This window comes from Suricata suricatta, chromosome 11 (genome assembly GCF_006229205.1).
Source record: "Suricata suricatta isolate VVHF042 chromosome 11, meerkat_22Aug2017_6uvM2_HiC, whole genome shotgun sequence".
Taxonomy (NCBI): domain Eukaryota; kingdom Metazoa; phylum Chordata; class Mammalia; order Carnivora; family Herpestidae; genus Suricata; species Suricata suricatta.
In genome coordinates, this window is record NC_043710.1 from 6653438 (window position 1) to 6678949 (window position 25512).

General features: G+C 55.7%; 2 protein-coding genes across 4 annotated transcripts in view; both read left to right on the forward strand.

Annotated features, from left to right (window-relative positions):
- The first annotated feature begins 59 nt into the window (after positions 1 to 59).
- Positions 60 to 14611, forward strand: CDCA5 (cell division cycle associated 5). Of its 3 annotated transcripts, XM_029956446.1 has the most exons (9): positions 64 to 210; positions 426 to 520; positions 599 to 784; positions 4645 to 5094; positions 11675 to 11788; positions 11997 to 12103; positions 12301 to 12399; positions 14039 to 14105; positions 14240 to 14611. In XM_029956446.1, the coding sequence occupies exons 1-9, from the start codon at positions 165 to 167 to the stop codon at positions 14417 to 14419; spliced, it is 1344 nt and encodes a 447-aa protein (XP_029812306.1). In that variant the 5' UTR covers positions 64 to 164; the 3' UTR covers positions 14420 to 14611. The 3 variants fall into 3 exon arrangements, with proteins under 3 accessions (XP_029812308.1, XP_029812307.1, XP_029812306.1); XM_029956448.1 differs by lacking the exons at positions 11675 to 11788; positions 11997 to 12103; positions 12301 to 12399; positions 14039 to 14105; positions 14240 to 14611 and adding an exon at positions 5261 to 6832 and having other exon boundaries at positions 60 to 210; positions 599 to 664; positions 749 to 784; XM_029956447.1 differs by lacking the exons at positions 11675 to 11788; positions 11997 to 12103; positions 12301 to 12399; positions 14039 to 14105; positions 14240 to 14611 and adding an exon at positions 5261 to 6832 and having other exon boundaries at positions 60 to 210.
- Positions 14612 to 20927: 6316 nt separating this feature from the next.
- NAALADL1 (N-acetylated alpha-linked acidic dipeptidase like 1) overlaps positions 20928 to 25512 on the forward strand; it is an 11305-nt gene continuing 6720 nt past the window's right edge. Inside the window, exons 1-8 of the mRNA XM_029956430.1 lie at positions 20928 to 21121; positions 21201 to 21373; positions 21474 to 21595; positions 21946 to 22068; positions 23950 to 24233; positions 24317 to 24421; positions 25112 to 25197; positions 25350 to 25469. Of these exons, the coding sequence (XP_029812290.1) occupies positions 20928 to 21121; positions 21201 to 21373; positions 21474 to 21595; positions 21946 to 22068; positions 23950 to 24233; positions 24317 to 24421; positions 25112 to 25197; positions 25350 to 25469 (1207 nt within the window). The remainder of the gene's footprint in view (positions 21122 to 21200; positions 21374 to 21473; positions 21596 to 21945; positions 22069 to 23949; positions 24234 to 24316; positions 24422 to 25111; positions 25198 to 25349; positions 25470 to 25512) is intronic.

The window sequence follows — 25512 nt, forward strand, 5'->3', positions numbered from 1 at the left end:
GGAAGAAGAAGTGAACACAGAGCACGGCGGCCCTCCCGCCTCGCGTCACTTCCGCTTCCTCCCAGCCAGGCGGGTAATTCGAACGTTGCTGTTGCTGTCGGCCGTCCGGCTTGGCGCGAGCCCCGGCGGCGGAGGCCGTGGCGGAGATCGAGACCAAGGCGAATATGTCCGGGAGGCGAACGCGGTCCGGAGGGGCCGCCCAGCGCTCCGGTGAGCGGAAGGCGCGCGGGAGCCTGGGGCCGAGCCGTTTTAGAGAGGGAGCCCCGTGAGAAAGGCCCTCCCCCCCGCCGCACTAGGAAGCTCCTGCCCCGGAAGGAGCCGCAAAGGGCTTGTTTGGACACTTCCCCTCGCTCTGTCTTGAACCTGTTCTCTAGCTTCTGAGCCTTCGAGTCCTCCTCTACCTCCTACCCTTTTTCTCTTCCCAGGGCCCAGGACCCCATCTCCTACTCAGCCTCTGCGGAGGTCCCAGCGGAAATCAGGCCCGGATCTCCCGAGCACCCTCCCTGAAATCTGGCCCAAGGTGAGCCCGGGTTTCGCCAGTTTCTGCCCCGGACGCGGGGAAACTAATGTGTAGTTCACGTTCACTCCTCTTTTCCAGGCATCCCATGCGGCTTCAGTCAGAAAGCCCATCGTTTTGAAGAAGATCGTAGCCCACAGTGTCAAGGTGAGGGCTAACAGAAGGGCTGTGGGTTGGGAGCCAAAATGGGGGGGGGGGTGGATCTGTGATCGGTTATTGCTGTCTCCGCAGATCCCACCTGTGCACACGCCTCGAAGGAGCCCAAGGGTGAGTTCATTTTCATCTGCTGAGTTGAGTAGGGGGCACTCTAGAGGTGGGGCAGGACATACCGGCCACCCACGTCTGCCCAGATACCTGTTTTGAGGTACCGGATCTCCCTCCACTTAGGTCAGGGTTACATCCCGATAAACCTACCATTAGTTGAAAATATCCTAAGCCAAACATGAGTTGATTCACCTAATCCGTTGAACGTCATAGTTCAGAGTGGGTTGCCTTCAATGTACTCAGAACACTTAACGTCAGGGCACCATTGGGTAAACCATTTAACACAAATCCTGTTTGTAACAAAGAGTTGGGTGCCATTTAATTTCTTGAATGCCGTTTGGAAAGTGAACAATGGGGTGGTCGTAAGTTTTATCCGATGTTTACGCACGTGATCATGTGGCTGCCAGCATGAGGCAAGAGAATCTTCCCACGTATCTCTAGGCTGGCAAGAGATCAACATTTTAAATGTGATCTCTGCTGAACGCATGTCAGTTTTGCACCGTAGTAAAGCTGACAATTTAAACCTAACCGTCATTAAGTTGGAGATCATCTGTACCTTGAAACAGTTTGCCTTTGGGCTCCTCCGTGCATTTCCCGTTTTGCTCACTCTGCGGGGACTTAATGTGGTGAGGTCTCCTGGCGTGCCGATCTGTATTGCTTTTCTTTAAGAGCTGAGCTGTGTCCTGTTTCTTCCTCCTCCTTTCCACTCTCTTCTGAGTTCATGAGTGCTGGTTGTTGTAAGACCAGCATACAGCATTTTTCCTGGATTAGCAGGAGTTACTAAGGGTGTTTCATTAACAAGCCCTGTGCCTGAGGGTACAATAAATGGGAAGTGCTAGCTGCCTCTTAGGAGCACATGGAACTCAGAGTCAAGTGGGGAGAAAGACGGAAGAACAAGCGATAATAGCCTAGCGTGCTGAGGACTGCAGTAAGAGAGGCACTAGAGGTCAGGCAGGCACCTAACCCAGACCAGGGGGCCCTTCGACTGTTTCAGAGAAGAGGAAACGTTTCAACAGGTCTTTGTTATTTTTTTACCTTTTTAATTTATTTTTGAGAGACAGAGACCGTGTGAGCAGGGGAGGGTTAGAGAGAGAGGGAGACACAGAATGTGAAGCAGGCTCTAGGCTCTGAGCTAGCTGTCAGCACCGAGTCTGACACGGGGCTCCAACCCACGATACATGAGATCATGACCTGAGCCGAAGCCGGACGCTCAACTGACTGAGCCACCCAGGCGCCCCTCAACGGGGTCTTTAAAGACAGTAGTGTTTGGGCACAGGAAGCTGTGTTTGCAGAGACCTTGAGTTCACAAAATCCCCAGGTGTGGAGACCAGCAGCTTGTTCAGCTCTTGTTAGAGGCTGGAGCATGCTAAGCCGGAGCACTTCCTGATGGAGCAGGAAAGCCACACTCAGGGAGCTTGGGCGCCATCCTTGGCACCATAGGAGCCCTTGGGGAGTCAGTAGTCACCGCGGCATGCTTGCACATTTCACAAAAATCCCTCTTGGGTCTGGGTGGAGTCTGGATTGGAAAAAGCCTGCCAGGGACCCGGAGGCCAAGTAGGAATCCTGCCAGGAGTCCTGAAGTGACGTGGTGGCGGCCTGAAGTAAGGGCAGGGCAAAGCGATGCTGGGCCCTCGACTCGGCCTAAAGGACACATCCCAGAAGCCTTCCCTGACCACTTGCACCCTGTCGCTGTTGTGTTCTGTGCTCTTTGTAGTTCTCCTTAGGCCTTACGGACCTCTGAGAATGTTTGCATGTGGTCTTGGGGACAGGGACTTCTGCCTCTCCATGGTGATCCCTCATTCTTGTTGGTTGAGTGACGGATTGATGACATACTGACCAAAAAAGCCACAAGGTCTTGGATGACTGCTTGGCTCTAGGGGATGAAGAGGAAGTAGTCCAGGTTGCCCCTCATTTTGTTCAGCACCCCCCTCCTTTTTTTTAAAGTTTATTTATTTTGGGAGACGGCATAAGCTGGGGAGAAGGAGAGAGAATGTCAGGCACGCTCTGCACTGACAGAGTGGAGCCCAAAGCAGGGCTCGATCTCACCATCCATGAGATCATGACCTGAGTCAAAATCAGGAGTCATATGGGGCGCCTGGGTGGCTCTGTTGGTTGAGCGTCTGACTTCAGGTTGAGCGTCAGGTTGTGATCTTGTGGTTTGTGGGCTCGAGCCTAGCGTTGGGCTCTGTGCTGACAGCAAGGAGCCTGGAAAGCCTGCTTCGGGGTCTGTTTCCCTCTCTCTCTGCCCCTCCCTCACTCACACTCTGTCTCTCTCAAAAGTAATCAGCATTAAATAAAAGAGTCAGATGCTTAACCAACTGAGCCTCCCAGGCACACCTATTCAGCATCCCTTTCACTAAGACTCCTGGGGCAGATTTCCAGTGCTTGTAGCCACGAAGCGTCTCTCTTGTTGACCAGCATACTTCTATTAGACCACAAGAGTGACTGAATTTGTCCTATTTCCTACCTTGCGCTGGCTGCCAGAAAGCTCAGTGCCGAGTTTTGTGTGCATTCATTCAGTGAGCATTTATTGAATGCCTGCTGCATGCAGGGCTGTGCTGAAGGTGCTGGACGTAGGCAGAGTCACCCAGACAGACGAAGGCCCCTGCTCTCAAGGACCTCATATTCCAGTTGGGGTGGTGGCTGCCGTATTAGTAGGTCCTAGCAGAGGTGGAAGGCGCTGGTCTCTATTCTGTGCTACGAAATGGCTTCTCTGAGGAGGCAGCGTTTGAGCTGAGAGTGGAATTTTTACGGAGCCAACATGTGAACCTTTTTTTTCCTCTTAATTTTTTTTAAGTTTATGTACTTATTTTGAAGCGAGGGAGGGGCAGAGAATTCCAGGCAGACTCCACGCTGCTGCCAGGGCGGAGCCTGATGTGGGGCTAGAACTCATGAACCGTGAGGTCATGACCTGAGCCAAAGTTTTGGCGCTCAACCAACCGAGCCACCCAGGCGTTCCGACATGTAAACGTCTTGATGCACATACCAGATTAAGCCTCTTCCCGTGCACAACCTTGCCATGGGGTCTCAGAGCAAGGGCCTCTATGGCCCCCCCTTACAGTGTCCTCCAAAAGGCCCTGCAGCACCCCCCCCCGTTAACCTCTCGAACCCCATCTTCAGCTCCTCTCCCCACTTCCTCTCGCTTCGGCCACACTGGCCTTGTTCCTTCCCTTTCCCTCACTTCCTTCAAGTCCTTGCTCACACGTCCCCTCGGTGAGGCCCGTGTTGACCTTCACCTACTTAAAGTCCAACCCACCCCCCAGGAGTACTATGTTCTGGGGTTTTTCCCAAAGTGCTTAGTACCTCTGACATGCTGCATGAGTTTTCCTTGTCCGTCCTCTCTATCGTACCCCCACCAGAACGGAAGCTCCATGGGGACGGGGTTTTCTCTCTTTGACTCCCAGTTGTTCTCCCCGTGCCTGGAACGGGGTCTGGAACTGGGCGGGTGACCCGGAAGTACTTAACCGACCGGATGCACATCTCAGGCAAACTGTTGCCAGCTGTGCACAGGCAGGAGCAGGAAGAGCGGTCAAGAGGTTGTCGCACTGGTCAGGACGACCCGTGACGGACGCTTGCATCGGCAGAGGTGGCTAGATTCTGGTCACGTGTTGTTTGGAGACAGCGGGCAGCGCCAAGTGGCGATGAGGCCTCGCGTTACACGAAGTGGACTCAGAAGTGATGATAGGTTGTTCTTTTGTTCCTTCCCAGATTTGTCTCGGGGTCTCATTTGTTGCCTGCCCTGTCCTGTCTTTTCCTTTTACAAGCGTCCCATGCGTCTTTCCACACTGAGTCCCCTCGGACCTTTCTGGAAGCAAGTAATAACAGCTAAGTGACAAGTTGTTCTCTCTTTTGTCCTGGTACAGATTGCCTTTTTCTTGGAGAAGGAAAACGAGCCTCCTAGGAAGGAGCCTGCTGGGGAGGAGCTCTTCAAGACAAGCAGCGTCCCCGCCACCCCCACCCCCACCCCCACCCCCACCCCGGTGCTGTGCCCCCGGAACGTCGAGTCCAACTGCGGGGAGGAAGACCTGGACGCCAGAGACTTGGAGATGTCTAAGAAAGTCAGGCGCTCCTACAGCCGCCTGCAGATGCTCGCCTCCGCCTCCGCCTCCACCCCAGGCCGCCGGTCTTGCTTTGGCTTCGAGGGCCTGCTGGGCGCGGAGGACTTGGCCACAGTCTCACCGGTGCGGTGTTCAAAGTTGACCGAAGTCCCCAGGGTCCCTGTGCAGCCCTGGGCCCCAGATACCACGCTCCCCGGAATCTCCCCACCCGCCATGAAGGAGAAGCGGAAGAAGAAGAAGGTGCCCCAGATCCTGGTGAGTGAGGGGCGGGGCTCTTCCTCTGCTGTCACACGGGCCGCGCCGGGAGACACCCGGGGCTCAGCGCCTGCAGGGCCCGGGGAGAGGTGCTCTGGCCAGCACACGCCCCTTTCCTCGCTCACCTGCAAACCCCCCCCCCCCCCCCCCATTTCTCTTCCCCTAGAAATCCGAGCTGGATGAATGGGCCGCGGCCATGAACGCTGAGTTCGAAGCTGCGGAGCAGTTTGATCTCCTGGTTGAATGAGATGTCACGGGGGCCGTGTTCTCCCCTCCTTGTACATAGCCCCTCCTCCCCGCGGAGAAGACACTTGGGGTCCCCTGTCCCGGCCTTGTTCCCCGCGCCTGTGCCGTCGCCACACGAGGCTCGTCCTCTGAAAGCTTGGGAGGCAGCAGCCATCTCAGGAAACGGGGCCCCCCTGGCCTGGCCACGCGCTGGCGCCCTGTGTCTAGTCCGACCCACCAGCCTCTCCCTCCCTCCCAGGGGAGCCCAGCCAGGGAGTAGATGACCGGTACAGCCAGGGGAGGCGAAAGGGCTGGGGTTGCAGGTGAGAGAGGACCCGGGCCCCCGTTGGGGATGGGGTCGCTCTGCACCAGCCCCAGCCCAGGCCCGTGGCCGACCTCAGGCCCCCGCCCCCTGCGCTGTCTCCTCCTGGGGGCTTGGTTCCTGGCCACGCGCCCACCTCTGTCAGGAGGCTCGGGCTGTGGACGTCCAGGAGCGAACTTGAGCCGTGAGGACGGAGTTGGACACTGTAGTTTTGCCTTATGGAGGAGGGAGGGAAGTTCCGGTTGGGTCTGAGACCATAAGCTTTTACTGGAAGCTGTTTCTTAGCTCTGCTCTGCCGCCGAGGTGTTCAGTTAAATGCCAGGCAGCTGGGGGCAGTGACGGTGCATGTTGGCAGTGTGGCCGCAGGAGCTCTGCACGGGGCCAGGAAGGGGCTGCGGCAGGGGGTGCCCTTCAGGTCCCTTAGCCTATTTCTTACAAAGCAAAGCACAGAGTCTGCGCCACTGTAGAGGGGAGACAGGGTCAAGTGATCCAAATCCTAGTCTTGCTAGCGTTTTGCAGCTACGCCCGTAAAGTTCTAGGAGGCGCCTTTTCACCCGCCAGGAAGGGACAAGGGCTGGAGACAGTTGTTACTTTTAGGTGTCCCTTAGCGTCTGCTCACCTGAGGACACTGGTGAGCTGCTGGGAGCGGACAGGTGCGCGCAGGTGTGGGTGTGCTGTCTCGTTTCTGGGGAGCCCTGCTCCCCTGCATCTCTTTTATCCGTGCTGGTAAAAAACACGCTCGCGGAGGCCGCCCTCCCATGGTTTCTGTCGTGCCCCAAGCCAGTGCGTCTTCTGATGTTGGCAGGGCCAGTGGGTAGCAGGGTGTAGGGGGAGGTGTGGCGTGCTGGGTTGGGGTGCTTGATGAACCCGGTGGGCGCCCGCGAAAGCCCTCGAAAGGCCTGGGGATCCTGGGCTTCCTGGTCAACACCCCTGGTCAGACCCTGCCCCCGAGCCCCCTTGCCAGGACGGGCCCAACGCTCCAGAGCCGGACCGCTGAAGATTCTGGTGCTCGCCGGCCGGTGGGCCGGAGCGCCTGGCAAGCGTCTCAGCCCCACGAAGTTGGGAAGTAGCGAGGTGCCATCTTGATGTCATCACTGCAAATTCTCTGTGTCCCTGAAAAACTGAGACTGGGATTTAAGGGAAAATTGTGTTGTTGTTTTAATAAAAAAAAAAAAAACTTTTGATTACGAAGTTTCTGCTTATTCATGGACTGCTGTTTTATTTATATTTTGTTTTTTATTTATTTTTGAGAGAGACAGCGTGAGCAGGGGAGGGTCAAAGAGAGAGGGAGACACAGAATGGGAAGCAGCCTCCAGGCTCTGAGCTAGCTGCCAGCACAGAGCCCCACACGGAGCTCAGACCCACAAACGGTGAGATCATGACCTGAGCCGAAGCCGGCCGCTTGACCGACTGAGCCCCCCAGGCGCCCCAGACTGCTGTTTTACAAAGGCAAGGGCGGGAGGGCCAGGAAGCCAAGCCTGCTTTGGTCTGTCTGTGTCACCAGGGTTTTCCCCTTGTGCAAGGGACCGACCGCCAGCTGGGAGCCCAGTGATCACTGCTCTGCTCTCACGGTTGATTTTTTTTCTGGCCACTCGCACCTGTTCCTTCAGTTGCAGGTCTCCCGGGAGCCCCAGCCCCTCCAGTCCCAGGAGGAGAGACGTGGGGCCTCTAAGACCTTCACCCGGTGCCTGGGTCCGGCCTTTGTTCCCGGAGAGACTCCTGTGAGGCATCTGGCATCTTGCCCTGGCCGAGCCCCCCTGCTCGACAGTGCAGAGCCTCCTGGGGGGTCAAAGAGACAGATTGGGTTCGCCCACTTGGCTCAGGGACACACGTGCAACTTGATGGCAGTGGCATGAACTAGTCTCCCTTCCGGCTCCTCGTTACACTTGTCCTTGCCTCCTAGTCCTTAGAACAAATTGAGGTCTTTAAGTCCTCAAGTTCTCCCCACCCCCCACTTCTATCCCCACCCCCACCCGCAGAGGAGAGTAGTCCCGGCTTTTTGAGGCCACTTGCCACTTTGGCTTTTGATTCAATTCGCTCATCTCTGAGACCTTCCTCCTTTTCCCACCATCCTGAACAGTCTTCTGTTCGTTAGGTCAAAAACACCCACCAAAAAAAAGCCTTGACCATTACCTGTTTCGGCTAAGCATATTTATTCCTTTTAGGGATCAGCTCTTTGAAAAAAATGCTCAAATGTTGCTCTCTGGGGGCACCTGGGTGGCTAGGTTAACCTTCCCAACTTCAGCTCAGATCATGATCTCCCTGTTTGTGAGTTCGAGCTCCACATCGGGCTCTCTGCTGTCGGTGCAGAGCCCGCTTCAGATCCTCTGGACCCTTCTCTGGTCCTCCCCTGCCTGCTCGCTCTCTCTTTTTAGAGAAAAAAAAAGCTGCTCTCTGCCTCGGACCCATTTACTACGGGAGTCCTCACCCCATTGACTTCTCAGGCAGAAGTAACCAGCGACCCCCTCACCGATGCTACAGACTCGGGTCTCTGCCACACTCAGCCTGGCCGAGAACCTTCTCGGGGCCTTGGTACTGCCGGCCCCTCTTTCTTGACTTCCCCTGAAAAATCAGGGCCCTCATTTTAGTCCTGGGGCTTCTTTCTAACCCACTTGCTTCCCCAGACAACAAACTCTGGGCCACTGTGTGCTCAGGCATTGCCAGTCTATCTGCATCCCATACCTCGGTCCCAAGCCCCAGACCAGAATCTAGAACTGTCTTCCAGAACCAGACCTCAACTCAGAAGTCAGCCTCGGGGCACCTGGGTGGCTCAGTCGGTTAAGCGTCCGACTTTGGCTCAGGTCATGATCTCACAGTCTGTGGGTTGGAGCCCCGCATTGGACTCTGCTGACAGCTCAGAGCCTGGAACCTGCTTTGGATTCTGTGTCTCCCTCCCTGCTCCTCCCCTGCTCTCTCTCTGTCTCTCAAAAATAAAATAATAAAGACATTAAAAATTTTTTAAAAGTCAGCCTCAAATGGCTCACCCACCAGCTCGCCTCTTTCTGTGCTCCCCAAACCATCGGCATCACCCCATCCCATCAGCCCTAACCTCCACCTCCCTCTGCCCCATGGCCGTTGGACAGCACTGACCTCCTAGCAGGTCCGGTTCCTTTTAGCCTCTCACTTCCAAACTCCACACTCGGACCAGACTCACTTTCCTAGAAGACAAAAATATCCCATTTCTTTCTTGCTTAAAGCCCTTTAAACAACTCCACTTCTGAGGGTAACACCCAAATGAATGGAAAGCAGGTTGGTGAAGAGATAAGAGATACTCTTTTGTACAGAGCACGTGAGGCTTGCTTTTGTGGTGTAACAGAGTCCCCTGTACGTGTTCCCCAGTATCCACGCGGTGTAGACACTAGGCCCATGGATCAGTGCCTCTCCACTCCCGCGGCCCTCCGCTTCCCGCCTCCCCAGGGTCTCCTCATCCCACCAACCCTCCCACTCATGGCCCAGACAGCCCACACAGAAACACCCTTGTCACCTGGGGGCCACAGCCCAGGCCGCCTCACGCTATGTCCCGGTGGGAGTGCCCTCGGCACTGGCCTGCCCAAGCTGCTCCTCTTTTGGATTGCTCTCCTCGTGCCAAGATGCCTCATTCCCTATGGACAACCCGGCATCACATTCACGGTGGAGTCATTCCGGAGCTCTGGGCCAAACGCGTGGCTCCCTTGCTTCGTGGCCGGGGCTGTCCACAGGCTCCATTGCGGCACATGTCCCTGTGCTGTGGTCGCCGGGGGACCTGGGACCTCCCCCCAGCCTGGGGGCTTCTCCTGGGCAAGACCTGGTCACGATCACCTACCTGTGTGTTCTCAGGACCCTTCCGAGCCCTGTCCCACAGACAGCGGTTGGTCAACCAACGTTTACTGGGGACCATCAACTGCAGAGTAGCTGTGTTCTGTCAAGTTCGTGCCACTGGTTACTGAAACTTTTCTTATATCTGGGCCCTTGAGGCTGCTTCCAAGTTTTCTTGGTGTAAGTCTGCCACACTGTGTAAATTATTTCCATTGGAGCTGAGTATTTCCATTGGAGCTGAGTCTAAGCCTAGTTACCAAAGCAACCTTACCAGGGGCAAAGGTCCTGGCTAGTCTTGTAGACCTTGGCATACGCTGCCAGCTTCCCCCTGGGACAAATCGAACCCAGGGACAGAACTGCCTGCTTGGGAGAACGGGTGTTACCTCGGAGCTCAGTGAGTCCCAGGACCCCTGCAGGGTAGCACCGGCCGAGAAGATTCTGTTGCATCTTGTGGGCAAGAATTACAATAATTTGGGCCACCTGGAAAGGTTCAATGTACTGCAGAGAGCACTTCGAATAGGACGCCTGCCACCACCCACAGGCCTGTCAAAAGCCCCAGATGGAGCCTCGTGTGACGGACACATGGAAAGTCATGATTTGCCTTCTAATTGGCTTGCCCTCCATCACTAGGCCAGCAGATGCACAAGATCCTGAAAATCTGAACATGGAAAACAGCAACAATTTCATCTATTGACTGAAGACTTTCTGTCGTCTGGGGGGCGCGTGGGTGACTCAGTCGGTTAAACATCCGACTTCAGCTCAGATCATGATCTTACGGTTCATGAGTTCAAGCCCCACACCGGGCCTCCTGCTGTCAGCACAGAGCTTGCTGCAGATCCTCTGTCTCCTTCTCTCTGCCCTCCCCCATCACTCGCTTGCTCTCTCTCTCAAAAATAAACATTTAAAAAATATACATTTAAAGACTTTCTGTCACTTGGGGAGAAGCTGTATTTCAAGCCTGTTTGGTGGCCGTCTAGCATCACTTTGTAGAGACAGACGCATATTCAAGCTTGGGAATGTGAACCTGTCCAAGGGGGTCCCAAAGGAGGTCAGCAGAGAAGAGTGGGTCCAGCTCCGATTACAGAGCAGGGAGAGAACAGGAGAGGGGTGACGAGCATGGGCAAGAGTGTGGCGGTGGGGACAGTTAAAGCTGCTGTTGGGAAGTGAGGCTCCGGCTGGTCTGAGCAGGGACCTGTTCGGGGACAGTGGCATATTTCAGGGGGTGGGGGTTAGAAACAGGAGCGTACGTAACAGACGGTCTTGAATGCCATGCTATTTGTTTCTCAGTGGCTCGTTGATAGATGCTTTCTACGCCAAAAATGGGAGGGATTCTCCACTTTTTTACAAGCTTCTACAGGATTCAACAGGGTGCCCCTCACGCCCCACACCCTACTCCTTGCATTTACAGGGACTCGGTTTACAAAATATGACCAGCATGCAGCATGGTGCCTGATAAAATAGGGGCCACCTAGCAAAACCTGAATTCAGATAAACAATGAATCATTTTTTAGTAGAAGTATTTCCCGAACATTGCATGGGCCATACTTCTACTTGTAAAAGTATTCGGCTTCATCTGAGATTCAAATCTCACCGGGTACCCTGGTGCTTTATTCGCTAAAGGTGGTGATCCTAACGTTGAGGGGTCTGGTTTGCTAGATAGACCCGGTGGTGCAGGCTCTCCAGACTGGAGGCCGCCTCCAGAAAACCAGACAAGGGGGCACCTGCATGGCTCCGTTGGTTAAGCATCCGACTTTGGCTCAGATCATGGTCTCGCGGTTCATGGGTTCAAGCCCCGCATCAGGCTCTGACAGCTGTCAGAGTGGACCCAGGACCCAGGACCCTCACATAGGGTGTAACTAGCCTTAAGCAAGAAGTGACTATCTATAGCTTCTATCTCTAGGCCTGCCCTTAGAAATGTTAAGGGTGTTAGCTGGCCTTTCCTGATTGGGTGTTACAAGGGTGGTCCCTCCTGCTTTGGGCAATGTGTGCCCTTCTATTGTCTAATGATTCTGAGAAACCGACACCTAGGCCTCCAAGGACAGAGGGGAAACTGGAAGCCTGTCATGGAGTGAGTTTGGTTCCGACCTGCATCCTTACACCCCCATTCCTGTTCCGTCTTTCTCAAAAATAAATAAATTTTCAAAAAGAGAGAAATAAATGAAAGCCAGACAAGGCTGGGAAGGGGAAACTGGCAGGAGGGTGGACATGTCTCACCAACCCGACCTCTGTCTCCTTCAGTCTCCCAGGGGCAGACGAAGAGCCCACTCTAAACCCGTGGGGAAGCCAGAGGCGCAGCCTTTTGAGAAGCAGGAGCCAGAAGACGCTCAGGTCTCCGGGGAGCCAGTCTTAGAGGTGATGGGAAGCAGCCGGCCCGCCACGGCAGAGTGAGGGCGGCAGGAGGTGCGGCAGGGGGGCTGGAAAAACTCTTCCTCTGCCTGAGAGGAACTTTGGACTGCCGGCCCCCAGCCCCGCTGTCTTGCCATACGGCGTGGGGGGGCCCAGTCCCCCTCGCTGCCAGCCTTCTGCCCCTCCGTCACCCTGGGACCTTCTCTTGCCAAAGCCATCTTCTTCAGAGCAGACACCGGTCTTGCAGCCAGAACCTACTGTCACATTCCTGTTTACACTCCTGAGCACGGCGGAGCCCACCGAGTCCAAAGACCCTGAAGGGTGAGGCTGAGTGAGTGTGTGCAGGGGAGAGAGGCAGAGGGGGCTTCTCTGGGTTAACATTCACCTGGGCCGGGACGCGGGCCCCGAGATGGACAGAGGGGAGACCCATACAGGTCCTGGGCCTGGGCCTGCCCCCACCCGACCCTCCCCCAGCCTCTAGACCCTCTAGTCCAACCCCCACTGCACACTCATCCCAGGGACGGAGGGTTCCAGGAGTACCAGTTCCTGGACGAGGAAGACTGGGGGCCCCTGCGGACCTCAAAGGAAATCAGCCTTTTGCAGAATGAGTGCATGAGGTGAGCTGGGCAGCGGCAGGAGGAGGTGGGGGGTGGGGTGGGGACAGGGCTTTCCCCCACTGACATCAGGGCCTGGAGCTTGACAGTTGTGTGTTTACACCCTCACCCACCCCTCCTCCTTCCCCTCTTCCCTTGCCTTCTCACCATTATGTGCCAGATGACCTTCTCACTGGCCTCTCCCCCCCAGCATCAGTGTCCTCCGCCTTGTGCGGGACCTGCCCCACAGGTATAGGAGGCCACAGCTCATTCCCATCGGGCAACTGTGCGCCCACATGCCTGGTCTGCAAGGCTGCTTACATGGCGCCCCCGCCCTTTAACTGTCCAAGAACTTGAGGGAGCAGATGGGTCTGTGGAGCAGCAGGGGCGGGGCTCTGTTCTCTGGACATCAGGCCCTGGGAGTTGGCATCTGTGCAATTCCATGACCACTCGGCCCTCCGTGGTGATGCTGGGGATCGACCTCTGCCTGGAGACAGAGGTTTGGGGGTGCGGCAGAGGGGTCCAGCTCCATCAGGTCCAGGGCTCCCTGAAGGATGGAGGTGTTGGCGCGAGAGAGTGAGAGAGCCAGGAGGTTCTTTCTGATCCCTAGGCAGGCATCTCTGTACTGACCTGAGAGTCAGCTTTATTTATGGAAAAAGTGTATGGGGTACAAAACAGAAGTGGCAGTTGCCTTAGACAAGGTTTCTGATGACACATTCATAGGTATGTAAAAATTTCCCAGAAGGGAGAGTGGTAGAAGACTCATGCATAGTCTTTATCAATAGTGATTGATGTAGGTGATTTAGATGCTTATCATTAGGGAAGGAAGGTGTCCTCAGCATTCAAATACAGGGCAATGTTTTTAGCACAGCAAAGGCAAGGGTCAGTCCTTTGTGAGCAGGGTCAATAACTTGTTTTCTTGAGGAGAAGAAAACAGGTTTCTCAGGAAATGTAATATTTGCTCCCATAAACACAAAAGAAGAAATTCCTATGATAAGTTCCTTCACAAGGTACAATTAGCGTATTTGAGGGAAGGCAACAGGTCACTCCAGACATCAGTCAACAAAGCGCCTTGGGGGTCGGTGCTTGAGCAAAAATAATTGAGTGGGGGGTAGACATCAGGTTACCCTCTGAAGGTGGGAGGTGGGAGGCCTTGCAAAGCCGCCTTACCTCACGAGGCATTTTCTCAACTTTGGTGAGTTCGGAAATGGTTTCTAACACACATTCCTTCCCCGCTGCACGTGGGCTGCTGTCGCAGAGATGCGAGCGGTCGGCACGTTGATTCAGGTGCAGAGAACTCAGGCAGGGCTCCTTCTGGGGCTGACCCTCTGGCTGGCCTGGAACCACGCAGAATTCTGTCACGGTCCCTACCGCAGCCCAACAGGTGGTGATGGCCAGCCTGTGCGAGAGAGCAGCCTGCCCTTCTCCAGCTAGAGAAGAGGAAACCGCACCTCCATCTCTGTCTGGGTCTCCTGCTGCGAGTCACTGGGTGGCGGAGAGCAACTACCCGCCTACAGCTTTGCCAGGACTGGACTCCTGGTGACAGCCCGTTCCCAGGTGGCCTTTCCAGGTCACACACACAGCTCATGCAGGAGACGGGGCTGCGGGAAAACTGCTTAGGACAAGAGCCTGAGGGCTGAAAGGGGGTATCTTTCCATTCTAGACTCCGGGAGTCACTGAGCGCTATCCAAGCTGACAACCTGGCCCTGGGGGAGAAGCTACGAAGCCTGGTGAGCCCTCAGCCCAGGACCCCCTTTCTTTGCCATGCCTCCTCCTCCTCCCTACCTCCCAGCCCAGCTAGGGGGCCTCAGCCAGTCCTGCCCCGGGTCTGTACCCACCTCCGGGCCCTGCAACTCTGTTCCAGCCGACCTTGTCCTCTAAGAGCCTGAAGGAGGAAGCAGAGGCCCTCCAGGAGGAGGTCAAGGCCGTCCACGAGGGAGCTCAGGCCATCCAGGAGGGAACCCAGGCTGGCCGGGAGGATACCCAGGCCGTCCAGGGGGTGGCGCCGTTGCCAGGGCACTGGCAGCCCCCCTGTGACACGTAGGGAGGAACGGCAGGCCTTCCTAGCCTCTCGCTCAGTCGCTCAGCCCCCCTCTCCTGCAGCAACCCAGCTCCTGCAGACACCGGGGTCAGACCTGGCCAGGCGGAGGCTGGAGACTGGTAGCCTCCTCGGGACGCCATTCTGGCAGCTTCTCTCCAGCTCCCAGCAATAAACTTCCCCGAAGCTGCAAAGCCACTCCCCGCACGTCTGTGGGTCCTGGGAAGCAGGGAGAGTGGGAGGTCAATGGCCCCAAAATGAGCTTAGTCCCTGGGGCCCCTTTGAGACCCCCGCCCCGCCCTTGGGTCTCGGCCTTGAACTCCTGCCACACCAGAAGAGGTTCCAGGTCAGGTGGTGTCAGCCTCAAGGGCAATGTCACTGAGATAAGCACTTCGGGGGGACTAGAAGGGGGCTCCCCCACCCCCAATGGATGGAAGCAGCTAGTCTAACTCCAAAGGGCAGAAAGAGACTAGGGAAGGGCCGGAAGAGCCACTGCCCACCTGTGAACTTGGATAAGTCTTCTTTGTGAGTGGGCAGAGCTGGCGGCTGGCAGTGGGGGCTCCACAGGGGTCCGACACCCAACACCTGACACTCTTGAGAGCTCTCACCGATGGGACTCTTCCTGCCTGGGCTGCGGCGGGCTGCCTTCCTGTACGGGTCAGGAGCATGCTTCAGTTTGGTTTGGTTTTCAGACTCCTCAGTGAGGGGCACCTGGGTGGCTCAGGCCGTTCATTTCAGCTCAAGTTCTGGGATGGAGCCCGGCAGTCGGCGTCTGCACTGACAGTGCGGAGCCTGCTTGGGATTCTCTCTCCCTCTCTCTGCCCCTCCTGCGTGCTCGCTCTCTTTCTCTCTCTCCAAAATAAATTTATTTATTTATTTATTTATTTATTTGAGAGAGAGAGAGAGAGAGAGAGAGAGAGAGAGAGAGAGAGAGAGAGAAAGGGAGTGTGTGTGTGTGTGTGTGTGTGTGTGTGTGTGTGTGAGCAGGGGAAGGTCAGAGAGAAAGGGAGACACAGAATCCGAAGACATGCTCCAGGCTCCGAGCTGTCAGCCCAGAGCCCAATGCGGGGCTCAAACCCACGAACCTCAAGATATGACCTGAGCCGAAGTCGGGTGCTTAACCGACTGAACCACCCAGGCGACCCAAACTTATTTTTAAAAAATAAAACTCCTTCAGGAGGAAGAGGACAGAGCCAGCAAGATTGATGAGGTTTTTGGGGGTGACTGTGGGGTTCGTGGGGGGCAGAGCCGACGACCAAGAAAGAACTCTTGAAGACGCCTTTGGTGCAAAAAAGTGATTTTATTGAAGCCGGGGGACAGGACCCGTGGGCAGGAAGAGCTGCCCAGGGACTGTGAGGAGAGACTGGTTATCCACTATGGGGTTGGGGGAGGTAAAGTCCTGGGGAGGCTTGGGGGGGGGTTTCATATGCTAATGAGGACTCCCAAGATTGGGGAGGCCTATTGTCAAGCTAAGGTGGTTTTACCTCTAGCAAAGCATAAACATTCAGACAGTGGGGAGGCCCTGGCCGGCCTCCAGGATTCATCAGTGGGCTGCGGGTTAGAAGGAAACTTAGTTCTATCTGCCATTTCCTTCTGCCTTCCCCACATCACTAAGGGGAGGTGATGGAGACTTGGGTCCATCAGGACTGTGAGCTCAATCAGTGAACCATTTGCTGTTCCCCTTTCCGTTGTTCTGGGGAGCCAGGAGTGCCCGAGGAATGTCACACATGTCCCACCTGGTGGGGGGAGGGGTTGCAGCCTGTCCGCTTGCCTTTTGCTCCCTCATCAAGATGACAAAGCCAGCGGCACCTGGGTGGCTCAGTCGGTTGAGCATCTGACTTCTGATCAGGTCATGATCTCATAGCTCATGGGCTCGAGCGCCACGTCGGGCTCTGTGCTGACAGCTCAGAGCCTGGAGCCCGCTTCAAATTCTGTGTCTCCCTCTCTCTCTGCCCCTCCCCTGCTCTTGCTCTGTCTCTCTCTCCCTCTCAAACATTAAAAAAAAAGATGACAAAGCCAGTTTAAAGGAGGATACAGGAAATCGACGTGTGTGTGTGTGTGTGTGTGTGTGTGTGTGTGTATGTGTGTACAAAGGGGAACACAGAATGAATCCTGATATAAGATTGCTATTGCAAGATTGGTCAATGGCTGGGCGTCCGACTTCAGCTCAGGTCATGAGCCCACAGTTTGTGAGTTCCTGCCTCGCATTGGGCTCTGTGCTGACAGACTGGAGTCTGTTTCTAATTCTGTTTCCCTCTCTCTCTCTCTCTCTATCTCTCTCAAAAAAAATAATAAACATTAAATAACAAAAATTTTTTAAAAACCCACAATGTTTTTCAAAGCCCCAGAACCCTTAGGGTGATATTCTGTACTGGGCAGAAATTCTCCACCACGACACGAGAGGACTGTGGCCATCTTTCTGCCTCATGTCCACCGCAGGGGACCCTGGCCAAGAGATGGAAATCCAGGTTTGAAGGCCGATAACTGCTGACAGGTTGGATTCGTGAAGGCTTGATTTGATCACGGCTGCAGGCTGAGCAGAGTGAGCTCTGACCCAGCAGCCGCCTCTCCCAGGCCTCCCCCGTCACAGTCTGGATGGTTCCAGGAATCCCAGGCACCCGCCACCCCCCACTTCTGGACCGGTTCTGGATCAGCAACCCAGCTGTGACAAAGAGCCATCTTGCCATTTTCCTGAAGGGGTCCGCTGATGCTCAGAAGGGGGTGGGGGGGGCAGGCAGGGTGCCGTCGGACCGGAAGCTCGGTCCTGTTGGAGCTTGTTTCCGCTGAAAACCCCCAGCATCTCAGGCTGGGAAAGCAAGCATGTGAATACACGCCGCGTGTCACTGCTGGAAAAGGAGTCTGTCACAGAGCCCTCTCTGCCCACTTGTCTCTAAGCCACAGAATCGCTGACAGATGTCCCGGAGGCGCCAGCATTGTCCTGCCCTGAGCTCAGTCCCTACAGTCGCTCCTGTTGACACAGCGAGGCCACAGGACCGGGAGGTCCCACAGCACAGCCGTGTGGGCCCCGGGGCGTCACCGGACCTACACATACACTTACACTCACTCACACACACACACACACACACACACACACACGTGCGCGCGCGCTTCCCCCAGAGCTGCTAGTCAAAGCGGGCGACTGTGCCATTTGCAAGCTGCGCCCGGGTCTTCCCGGCCTCTTGTCTTCAAGGCGCTGAGGCTGGGTTGGCAAAGCAGCCTCCTGGGTCCCTGGGGCTCTGCCCTGTGAGGAGCAGAACGGGAGGCCCTGCTCCTGGGGCCCGAGCTCGGCTCTGCCACAAGCCAGCCCCTGTGGCCTCGACTGAGTAACCCTGTGTGCCCCAGTGTCTGCTACACAAGGTCAGTCACAAACCCACCTCGGGGGGGCCCCTGTGAGGACTGGTGACCAAGTGTGGGCTCGGGGAGCTGTTAGCGAGCACGGAGTGTGGGCAAGTTGCCTACTTCCGCGAGGCCCTGTGGAAGCAGGGTGGGGTGGGTGCCCCAGCAGGCTCCCCACTGCTGCCCAGCCTCAAGGGGCCGCTATTCCGGCCTGGGAGGGGGCCCCGATCTTACAGCCCAGCACCCTCCGGAAGCATCCTGCCCCTGAGGACTGTTAGATCCCACATCCCCACCTCTTGAGGGCAATAGTGTCATGCAGGCCCCCACCCATGGCCGGCTCAGCGACCCCACCGGGGCTCATTCAGATGGGGTCTGTTTCCCAGGAGTTCAGAGTCCACCTTTTGAATCCCCTGCGGTGGCCCCAGACGCTCCTTAAATCCCACATGGCTGGAGCATGAACGCCCGACACTGAGGAGGAGGTCTGCTTCAAGTCCGCCTTCCATCCATGCAACGGGCGTTTGCCGAGTGCCTCCTACGTGCCAGGCTCTGATCTTGGCTCCGAGGATTCAGCAGGGAACACGACAGAGGCCGCTACAGAACTTCCCTTCTAGGTGGGGGGAGCTGAGGAAGGATGGCTAAGCCGGAGGGGGCAGATGTTGCAGAAACACGAAGCAAGAGAGGGAGAGAGAAGCCCGCGAGGTGAAGGAACACGGGTAGTGACATTGGAACCAGGTTGAGGGGGACCAGAGGGAGCAGCCCTGAGGACGGCTGGGCGAACAGTATTCAGGGAGCAGCAGAGCGAGGGTGAAGCTTCCATCCAGGATGGGGAAAGGGTGAGCAAGCCAGGACCAGGGAAAGGCAGGGGGACCGATGCGCAGTGCTGAGGGCCTGTTCCAGGTTTGGGATCATAAATGTAAAGCAAGACCAGTGAGGGCGCGTGACTCTGCAGACTCCTTCAGGGTCAAGGGTAAAAGTGCAGAGCGGGGAGAGCAAGGAGGCTGGTGGCGAGGCTTTGCGAGGGGTGGGGCGGGGCCAGGAGGCAGGAGAGGGAGAGTGGAAAGAGCCTGCACCAATGGATCAGGGGTCCTGGAGGGACCAGCGAGCCCCTGCAGGCAGCAGGATCCGCGAATGAGGTGGGAAAATAAGGGGAACACATTAACCACCTTAAGTGGTTCCATCAACTCCAAATACAAAAGGTTCAGGGAGGAGCCACACCAGCCACCAAGCCAAGATGGGGAGGGAGAAACCAGCCAGGTTTACACCGGGTGCAGAAAGCAGTGTAGACACCAACCAGCTGACTCCATGGCCTGGGCTGCGGTTCTCAGATGGCACACAGAGATGTCACACGTTCTTGTCCACGTGTCGCATCTGTAATTTCACATGTTTAGGGGGTTCAATCCTCTCAGGAGGGAGTGGCGTGGGACCACGGGCTGCTGCCTCATGCTGTCATTACTGTGTCTGTTTCTCAACTTATCAGCTGATCCTGATGTCCCTCCCACTACCTGCCAGGAGGTGACTGTGCTCCTTGTTCTCAAGAATGTGTACGTTCCTGACACTAACAGGCTTCTGATAAGATCCAAGGTGGTATCTGGAGTGCTGATAAGCACCTTGCATAAATGGTGGCTTCCTGGTGTGTCTCCCAGAAGCCACTGATCATGCTCCATGCTGTTCCCCCTGACCAGAGGCACAGGGGGAATGGACATGGTGGGGGGGGTGGGGGGGCTGGTGGCATTTGCAAAATGGAGCTGTGAGCAGGAAGGGGGCTGCTCTGGGAGTGGGCTGGGAAATCACACACACACAGACTACTCTTCCTGGCTCACCCGGCTCTTGGGGCATTGGTGGGACAGTCACTGGGCTGTAGGCTGGCTGGGCAGAGACTCAAGGCAAGATAGGTCATAGGGGTAGGAAGAGTCACAGCTTGAGCTCCAGGGATTGCCCCAACCCTGCCTGGCTCTCATAGGCCCAGAAGACACTCAACACTGGTCGTGAGAACTTGGTGTCTTCCTCTCCTTCTCAGCCATTTGCACGGATGGCCTCGCATCCTTGGAAAATCCCCTGAAATGTTCTCATTCTCCTCCTGGGAACTCGCTGGTCCTCTATAGGGACACTTGCCACGTGGTTGAGCTCAAAGCCTGCCTGTTTCCCTGCTGCACTTGAATTCCTGGGCACCTCTTCCTCCTCAGGGCCTAACATGGTCTTGCACAGAGCTAGATGAATGGATGATGCTTGCAGGTAGAAGAGAAGGAGTGATAAATGAATGGATGGATGGGAAGGTGAGTGGATGTGTGGATAGGAAAGTGGATGGATAAATGGGCTAGTGGGTAGATGTGTGGTTGGGTGGATAGTGGATGGGTGGATGAATAGGTGAATGGATTCCAGATAGAGCAGATAGGGTCAGAGGATGGCAAAGGAAGTCATCTTGCAAAGGAAGAATGGGCTTCCCTTTCTCAGGGTTCCACTTCCTCCCGTAAGTAGACCCCTGCAGGCTACACACGGAGACCTCCTTTGGTTCCTCTTTCTTCCTTTAGCTCCAGGTCTTGCCTTTTAGGGAGTCAGATGAGATAGGAGTGGCTAAAACGCACTGAGCTCCAACTGTGTGCCAGACCCCAGGCTAGATATTTCTGTACATGTGCTCCTGTTTCATGAAAACAGCACCTGTTTTGTGAAATACATCTCATGTAAAATAGGGATTTTACAGCTAAAACAAAAACAATTTAAAAAACCTAGAATCAGAGAAGCTAAGTGAATTGCTCAAGGTCATACAGCTCACATCCAACCGGGATGGCGTTTGAACTCAAAGCCTGCTCAAGCAGCCAGGGCTGGATGCCCTGAAAATCCAAGGGCGCTGAGGAGCCAGAGGCAGGGGTGACTGGGGGCAGGCCCAGCCTTGCTCTGAACAGTGGCTCTGCGTTCCAGTTCTGACTGAGAACCAGTTCTGACTGGTCCCTCTCTGGGCCTCAGTGTGCCTATGTGGACCTGAAACTCTGGGGGTCGCTTCAGTGAATGATGCAGAAATAGAGGTGGATATGACCAGCTTAAGGCCCTCGCTGCAGGATGCTCCCTGACTCACCCTGCCATCGGGGGGCCAAAGGGCAGGGCCACCCATGGGGTAATGGTTAACCAGACCTGACACCCAACTATAAGGAGGGACCCCAGCTAGCCAGCAGGACTCCACAGGATGCAGTGGGTGAAAGTGCTTGGGGGGCTGGTGGGGGCTGCTGCCCTCTTGGGGCTGGGGATCATCCTGGGCCACTTTGCTGTCCCCAAAGGGGCCGATGCTCCCAGCAGTTCAGTCTTCCAGGACCTGGATCTGGAGATCCTTGAGACTGTTATGAAGCAGCTGGATGCCAGCAAGATCCGAGAGAACCTTAGGTGAGTGGACCATCTACTTTGCCCTCCTGTTCTCCATAGGAGCCTCCCTAACTCTGGCCCTGGTTGGTCTGCCCCGCAGAGAACTCTCCAAGGAGCCTCACCTGGCCTCCAGCCCCCGGGATGAGGCGCTGGTCCAGCTCCTGCTGCAGCGCTGGCGGGACCCGGCGTCAGGCCTGGACTCAGCCGAGGCCCCCAAGTATGAAGTGCTGCTGTCCTTCCCCAGCCGGGAGCAGCCCAACCGCGTGACCGTCGGTGAGGTCCCTAGGGCCTCAGGGACTCTCGGGCTCAGGTCTGGGGATGCTGTGGGGGGGACCTACCTGGGACCAGCTCTGACACTGCCCTTCCTCCACAGTGGGTCCCACTGGGACTGTCCTCTTCGCCTGCCGACAGAGTGAACAGGACCTGACTGGGGAGCAGGGGGGCCCCGATGTGGTGCCACCATATGCCGCCTATGCTCCCCCCGGAACCCCGCAGGTGGGCCTGGGGCACTCCTTCCCCACTCACTGCCCTGGCCCAGTCCCTACTGGCTCCACCCCAAATTCTCCCTTCCTGACCCAGGGCCCTTCCCCCTACACTCCATTGCTACACCTTTTGTTCATCCCTTAATCATTCTACAAATGCTAACGGCCCCATGTTCATGGCCAGGCCGACTACAGGGCCCCTGGACCCAGAGGAAACCAGGGTGACTTGGAGCTTATAAGCTCTGGGTGAGGTGGGAAAATAGAATCAAAACCCCTTCACTCTGTCACTCAGCCTCCCTCTCTCCTTTCCTCACCCCCTCTTTCCTGGACCTGGCTCTGAGGATCCCCTTCCCTTGGGACCAGGGCCTCCTCGTCTATGCCAACCGAGGAACGGAAGAAGACTTTATGACGCTACGGGCTCAGGGAATCAGACTTGAAGGCACCATTGCGCTCACCCGCTATGGGGGTACAGGGCGTGGGGCCAAGGTGAGCAGCAGCCCCTGGGCAGGAAACTGGGTGGGGAGGGGGCCAGCAGAGGACAGGGAGAAGGGAGGGGAAGGGAAAGGAGCAGTGTGGAGTGGCCTGCTAGTCCTGGGCTAAGGCTCAAGAGGCCCTATTGGTGCTGGTACCACTCATGATGTGCTGTGTGACCCTGGATCCCTCTCCTACCCTCTCTGAGCCTTAGGAAATCAATGGCTCAGGTAAAAATTGCAGCTTTGACATACTGGGTGTCTAAGTTCTCCTGTGAAATAGTTCTCAATATTCCATTTAAATCCTTGTTTTTCCCCTCCCTCTCAGCCCACATCTTTTCAACTAAACATTTTGGCTAAGTATTTCTCAGTTGCGGTTCTCACAAATTTTTATTTTTTTAAGATATACAGTGAGAGAAGGAAATAGGGAGTTTGTGTTTAGTGACTCCAGAGTTTCAGATTTGTGAGATAAAGAATTCTTGAAGTGGGCGGGGGTGATGATAGCATAATAAAGTGTTGATGTCCTTCATGCTGCTGAACTGCATGTTATAAAATGGTTAGGGTAGTAAATTTCATGTAGATTTCAGTTCAGGTCATGGGCTCAGGTCTTGATCTCCTAGATTGTGAGACTGAGCCTTTTGTTGGGATCTGCACTGATAGCTAGGAGCCTGCTTGGGAGAATCGCTTTCTCTCCCTCTCTCTGCCCCTCTCCCCACCCCACACACACTTGCCCGCATGCTCTCTCTCTCTCAAATTAAAAAAAAAAAGAGTGCCCATAATAAAAGCTGCAAAAGGAGAAAAGGGGAAGAGTCATAACGGAATTATACGGATTATAAAATTTCCAGTTAAAAAAAAAAGATTAGAGTGGGTAAGTTTTCCTGTTATGCCATCCTCCAAAGAGATATCTATCTATCCACACTTTCTTTTGGAAGAAGTGCATATGAATATATATTTTTATTTCTCCCTCTTTTGGTATAAAGGTAGCATAGTATACCCACCTTTTCAAGCTGTGGGGTTTTTTCACCTTAATACATCCTGGAGATTACTCTTGATTGGCACATAAACTGTGTCTTTGTTCTTTTTCTTTCTTTTTTTCTCTCCCTCCCGCTTCCTTCCTTTCTTCCTTCCTTTCTTTCCTTCTTTCTTTTCTGATGTACTATTTTGTTTTGATTGTGCTAAAATATACCAGTATAAACTGATCATCTTAACCATCTCTAAGAGTACAACGCGGACATATGAAGTACCTTCACAACCTTGTGCTGACCATCACCACCGTCCATTTCTAGAACTCTTGATCATTCCAAACAAAACTCTCTTCCCATTAAAAATAATGTCCCCTTCCCTCCTTTCCCCCCAGCTCCGGGTGACCTCTATTCCACCTTCCAGCTGTATGAGTTTGCCTATTCTAGAAAGCTCGTATAAGAGGAATCACACACTATTTGTCTTTTCGTGTCTGGCTTCATCACTTAGCTTAATGCTTTGAAGGCCCCTGGTGTTGTATCAGACGTCACCGCCTTGCACGCTGTCTGCCACACATTGGCTTATCCATTCGTTCTGCCGGTGGGCACTGGGGCTGCTCTGCCTTTTGGCTCCTGTGAGCGGTGTCGCTGTGACCATGGGGCACAAGCACATCCTGTCTCCTCCCCGGCTGCCCGGGGTGCCCTAGCACGACGCCTCCACTTATGTGACAGCCCCACCGATAAGCATCGACCTGCCTGTGTCCAGCGGTCTTTTGCTCTCTCAAGCAGGGCTGCAGTAAATGACTTGTGCAAGCATCATCTTGCTTGTGGGAGGACAGATCTGGCCTGGCCGCCACAGCGACGGAGAGAGCAGAACAGAACAGGACACCTCCCCTCCCTTCCTTCCCCTAAGCCACAGCCTCACCCACCTCCTACAGGCTATCAACGCGGCCAAGCACGGGGTAGCAGGGGTGCTGGTGTACACGGACCCCGCAGACATCAACGATGGGCAGAGCTCTGCCAGCGAGACCTTCCCAAACTCTTGGCGCCTGCCTCCCTCGGGCGTGGAGCGAGGCTCCTACTATGAGTATTTTGGGGATCCTCTGACCCCCTACCTTCCGGCCAATCCTTCTTCCTTCCGCCTGGACCCTGCTGCTGTCTCTGGATTTCCTCCCATTCCCACTCAGCCCATTGGTTTTGAGGACGCTAAAATCCTTCTCTGGTAAGCTCTGGTGCCCCAGGGGCCCCTGCCCACCCTCCAGTGGCCCTCGATCTCCAACCTGCACACCTCCACCTCCCCCCCAGTAACCTCCAGGGGACCGTGGCCCCAGCTGCCTGGCAGGGAGCACTGGGCTGCGACTACAGGTTGGGGCCTGGCTTCCGACTTAATGGCGACTTCCCAACAGACAGGTGAGGTGGGGCCCCTCTTACTCAAGGCTCTTTTTCTCTTCCCTTGTTATGCTTCTCTGCCCGAGTCAAGGCCTGGCCTCTCCCTCCCTTTTCACTCCCAACCTTCCCCTGACTCCAAAATGTATGACTTGTCTTTGGGGAAGCCACAAGGCCCTGCTGGGTTCCACCCCTACTTCATCTCTGACCTCTAGTCTCCAGCCACCCTCTCTATCTTGAACATGCCAAGTTCATTCCCAAACCCAAGCCTCTGCACTTGCTGTTCCCTGTGCCTGAGCACTATTCCCCAGGCTCCTGCCACTCCCCCATCCAGCACCAGGTGTCCGCTCACAGGTCAACCTGCTAGTGTCCTCCCCACACCCCTTCACCGCCTGCAGGTGCTGTCTTCCTCGGGTTTGCTTCACTCAGGGGATGTAGGTCCCCTAAGGGCGGGGCTGTGTCTATCTCTGGCACTGCCCAGAGCCTAGTTGGGCGCAGGCATACACTAAATATCCAATAAATACTCACCTAAGTGAGTTCGTGAAAAGAACTGGATCCAGCAGAGCGGGGCCTAGTCTTTCTGCCTCTCCAGGTGCTTCAGGGCAACAGACCTCGTGGTGTCCCTTTCTCGCTCTGGGCCTCAGTTTCCCCTGTATCGGGTTGTGAGGGGAGTGGGCAGGGCCAAGACTCTGGGAGCCCCCTTGGCCCCCTAAGCCAGGTGAACGTGAGTGTCCACAACCGCCTGGAGCTGCGGAACTCCTCCAACGTCCTGGGCATCATCCGTGGGGCGGTGGAGCCAGGTGAGCCCCCCACCCCCACCCCCACCCCCACCCCCATCCCCTGGCGGGGCTCCCTGAGCCCAAAGGCACCCCCTGGCCACGCCCCCTGCGCCCCGCCAGGCCCCGCCCACCCTCCTTCCGTCCAGGTTTCTCATCTCTGCTCCTCTCTGCAGACCGCTATGTGCTGTACGGAAACCACCGGGACAGCTGGGTACACGGAGCGGTGGACCCCAGCAGCGGCACCGCTGTCCTCCTGGAGCTCTCCCGAGTCCTCGGGACCCTGCTGAAGAAGGGTGAGGCAGGGGCGCCTGGGGGGCTCAGTCGGTTAGGTGTCCC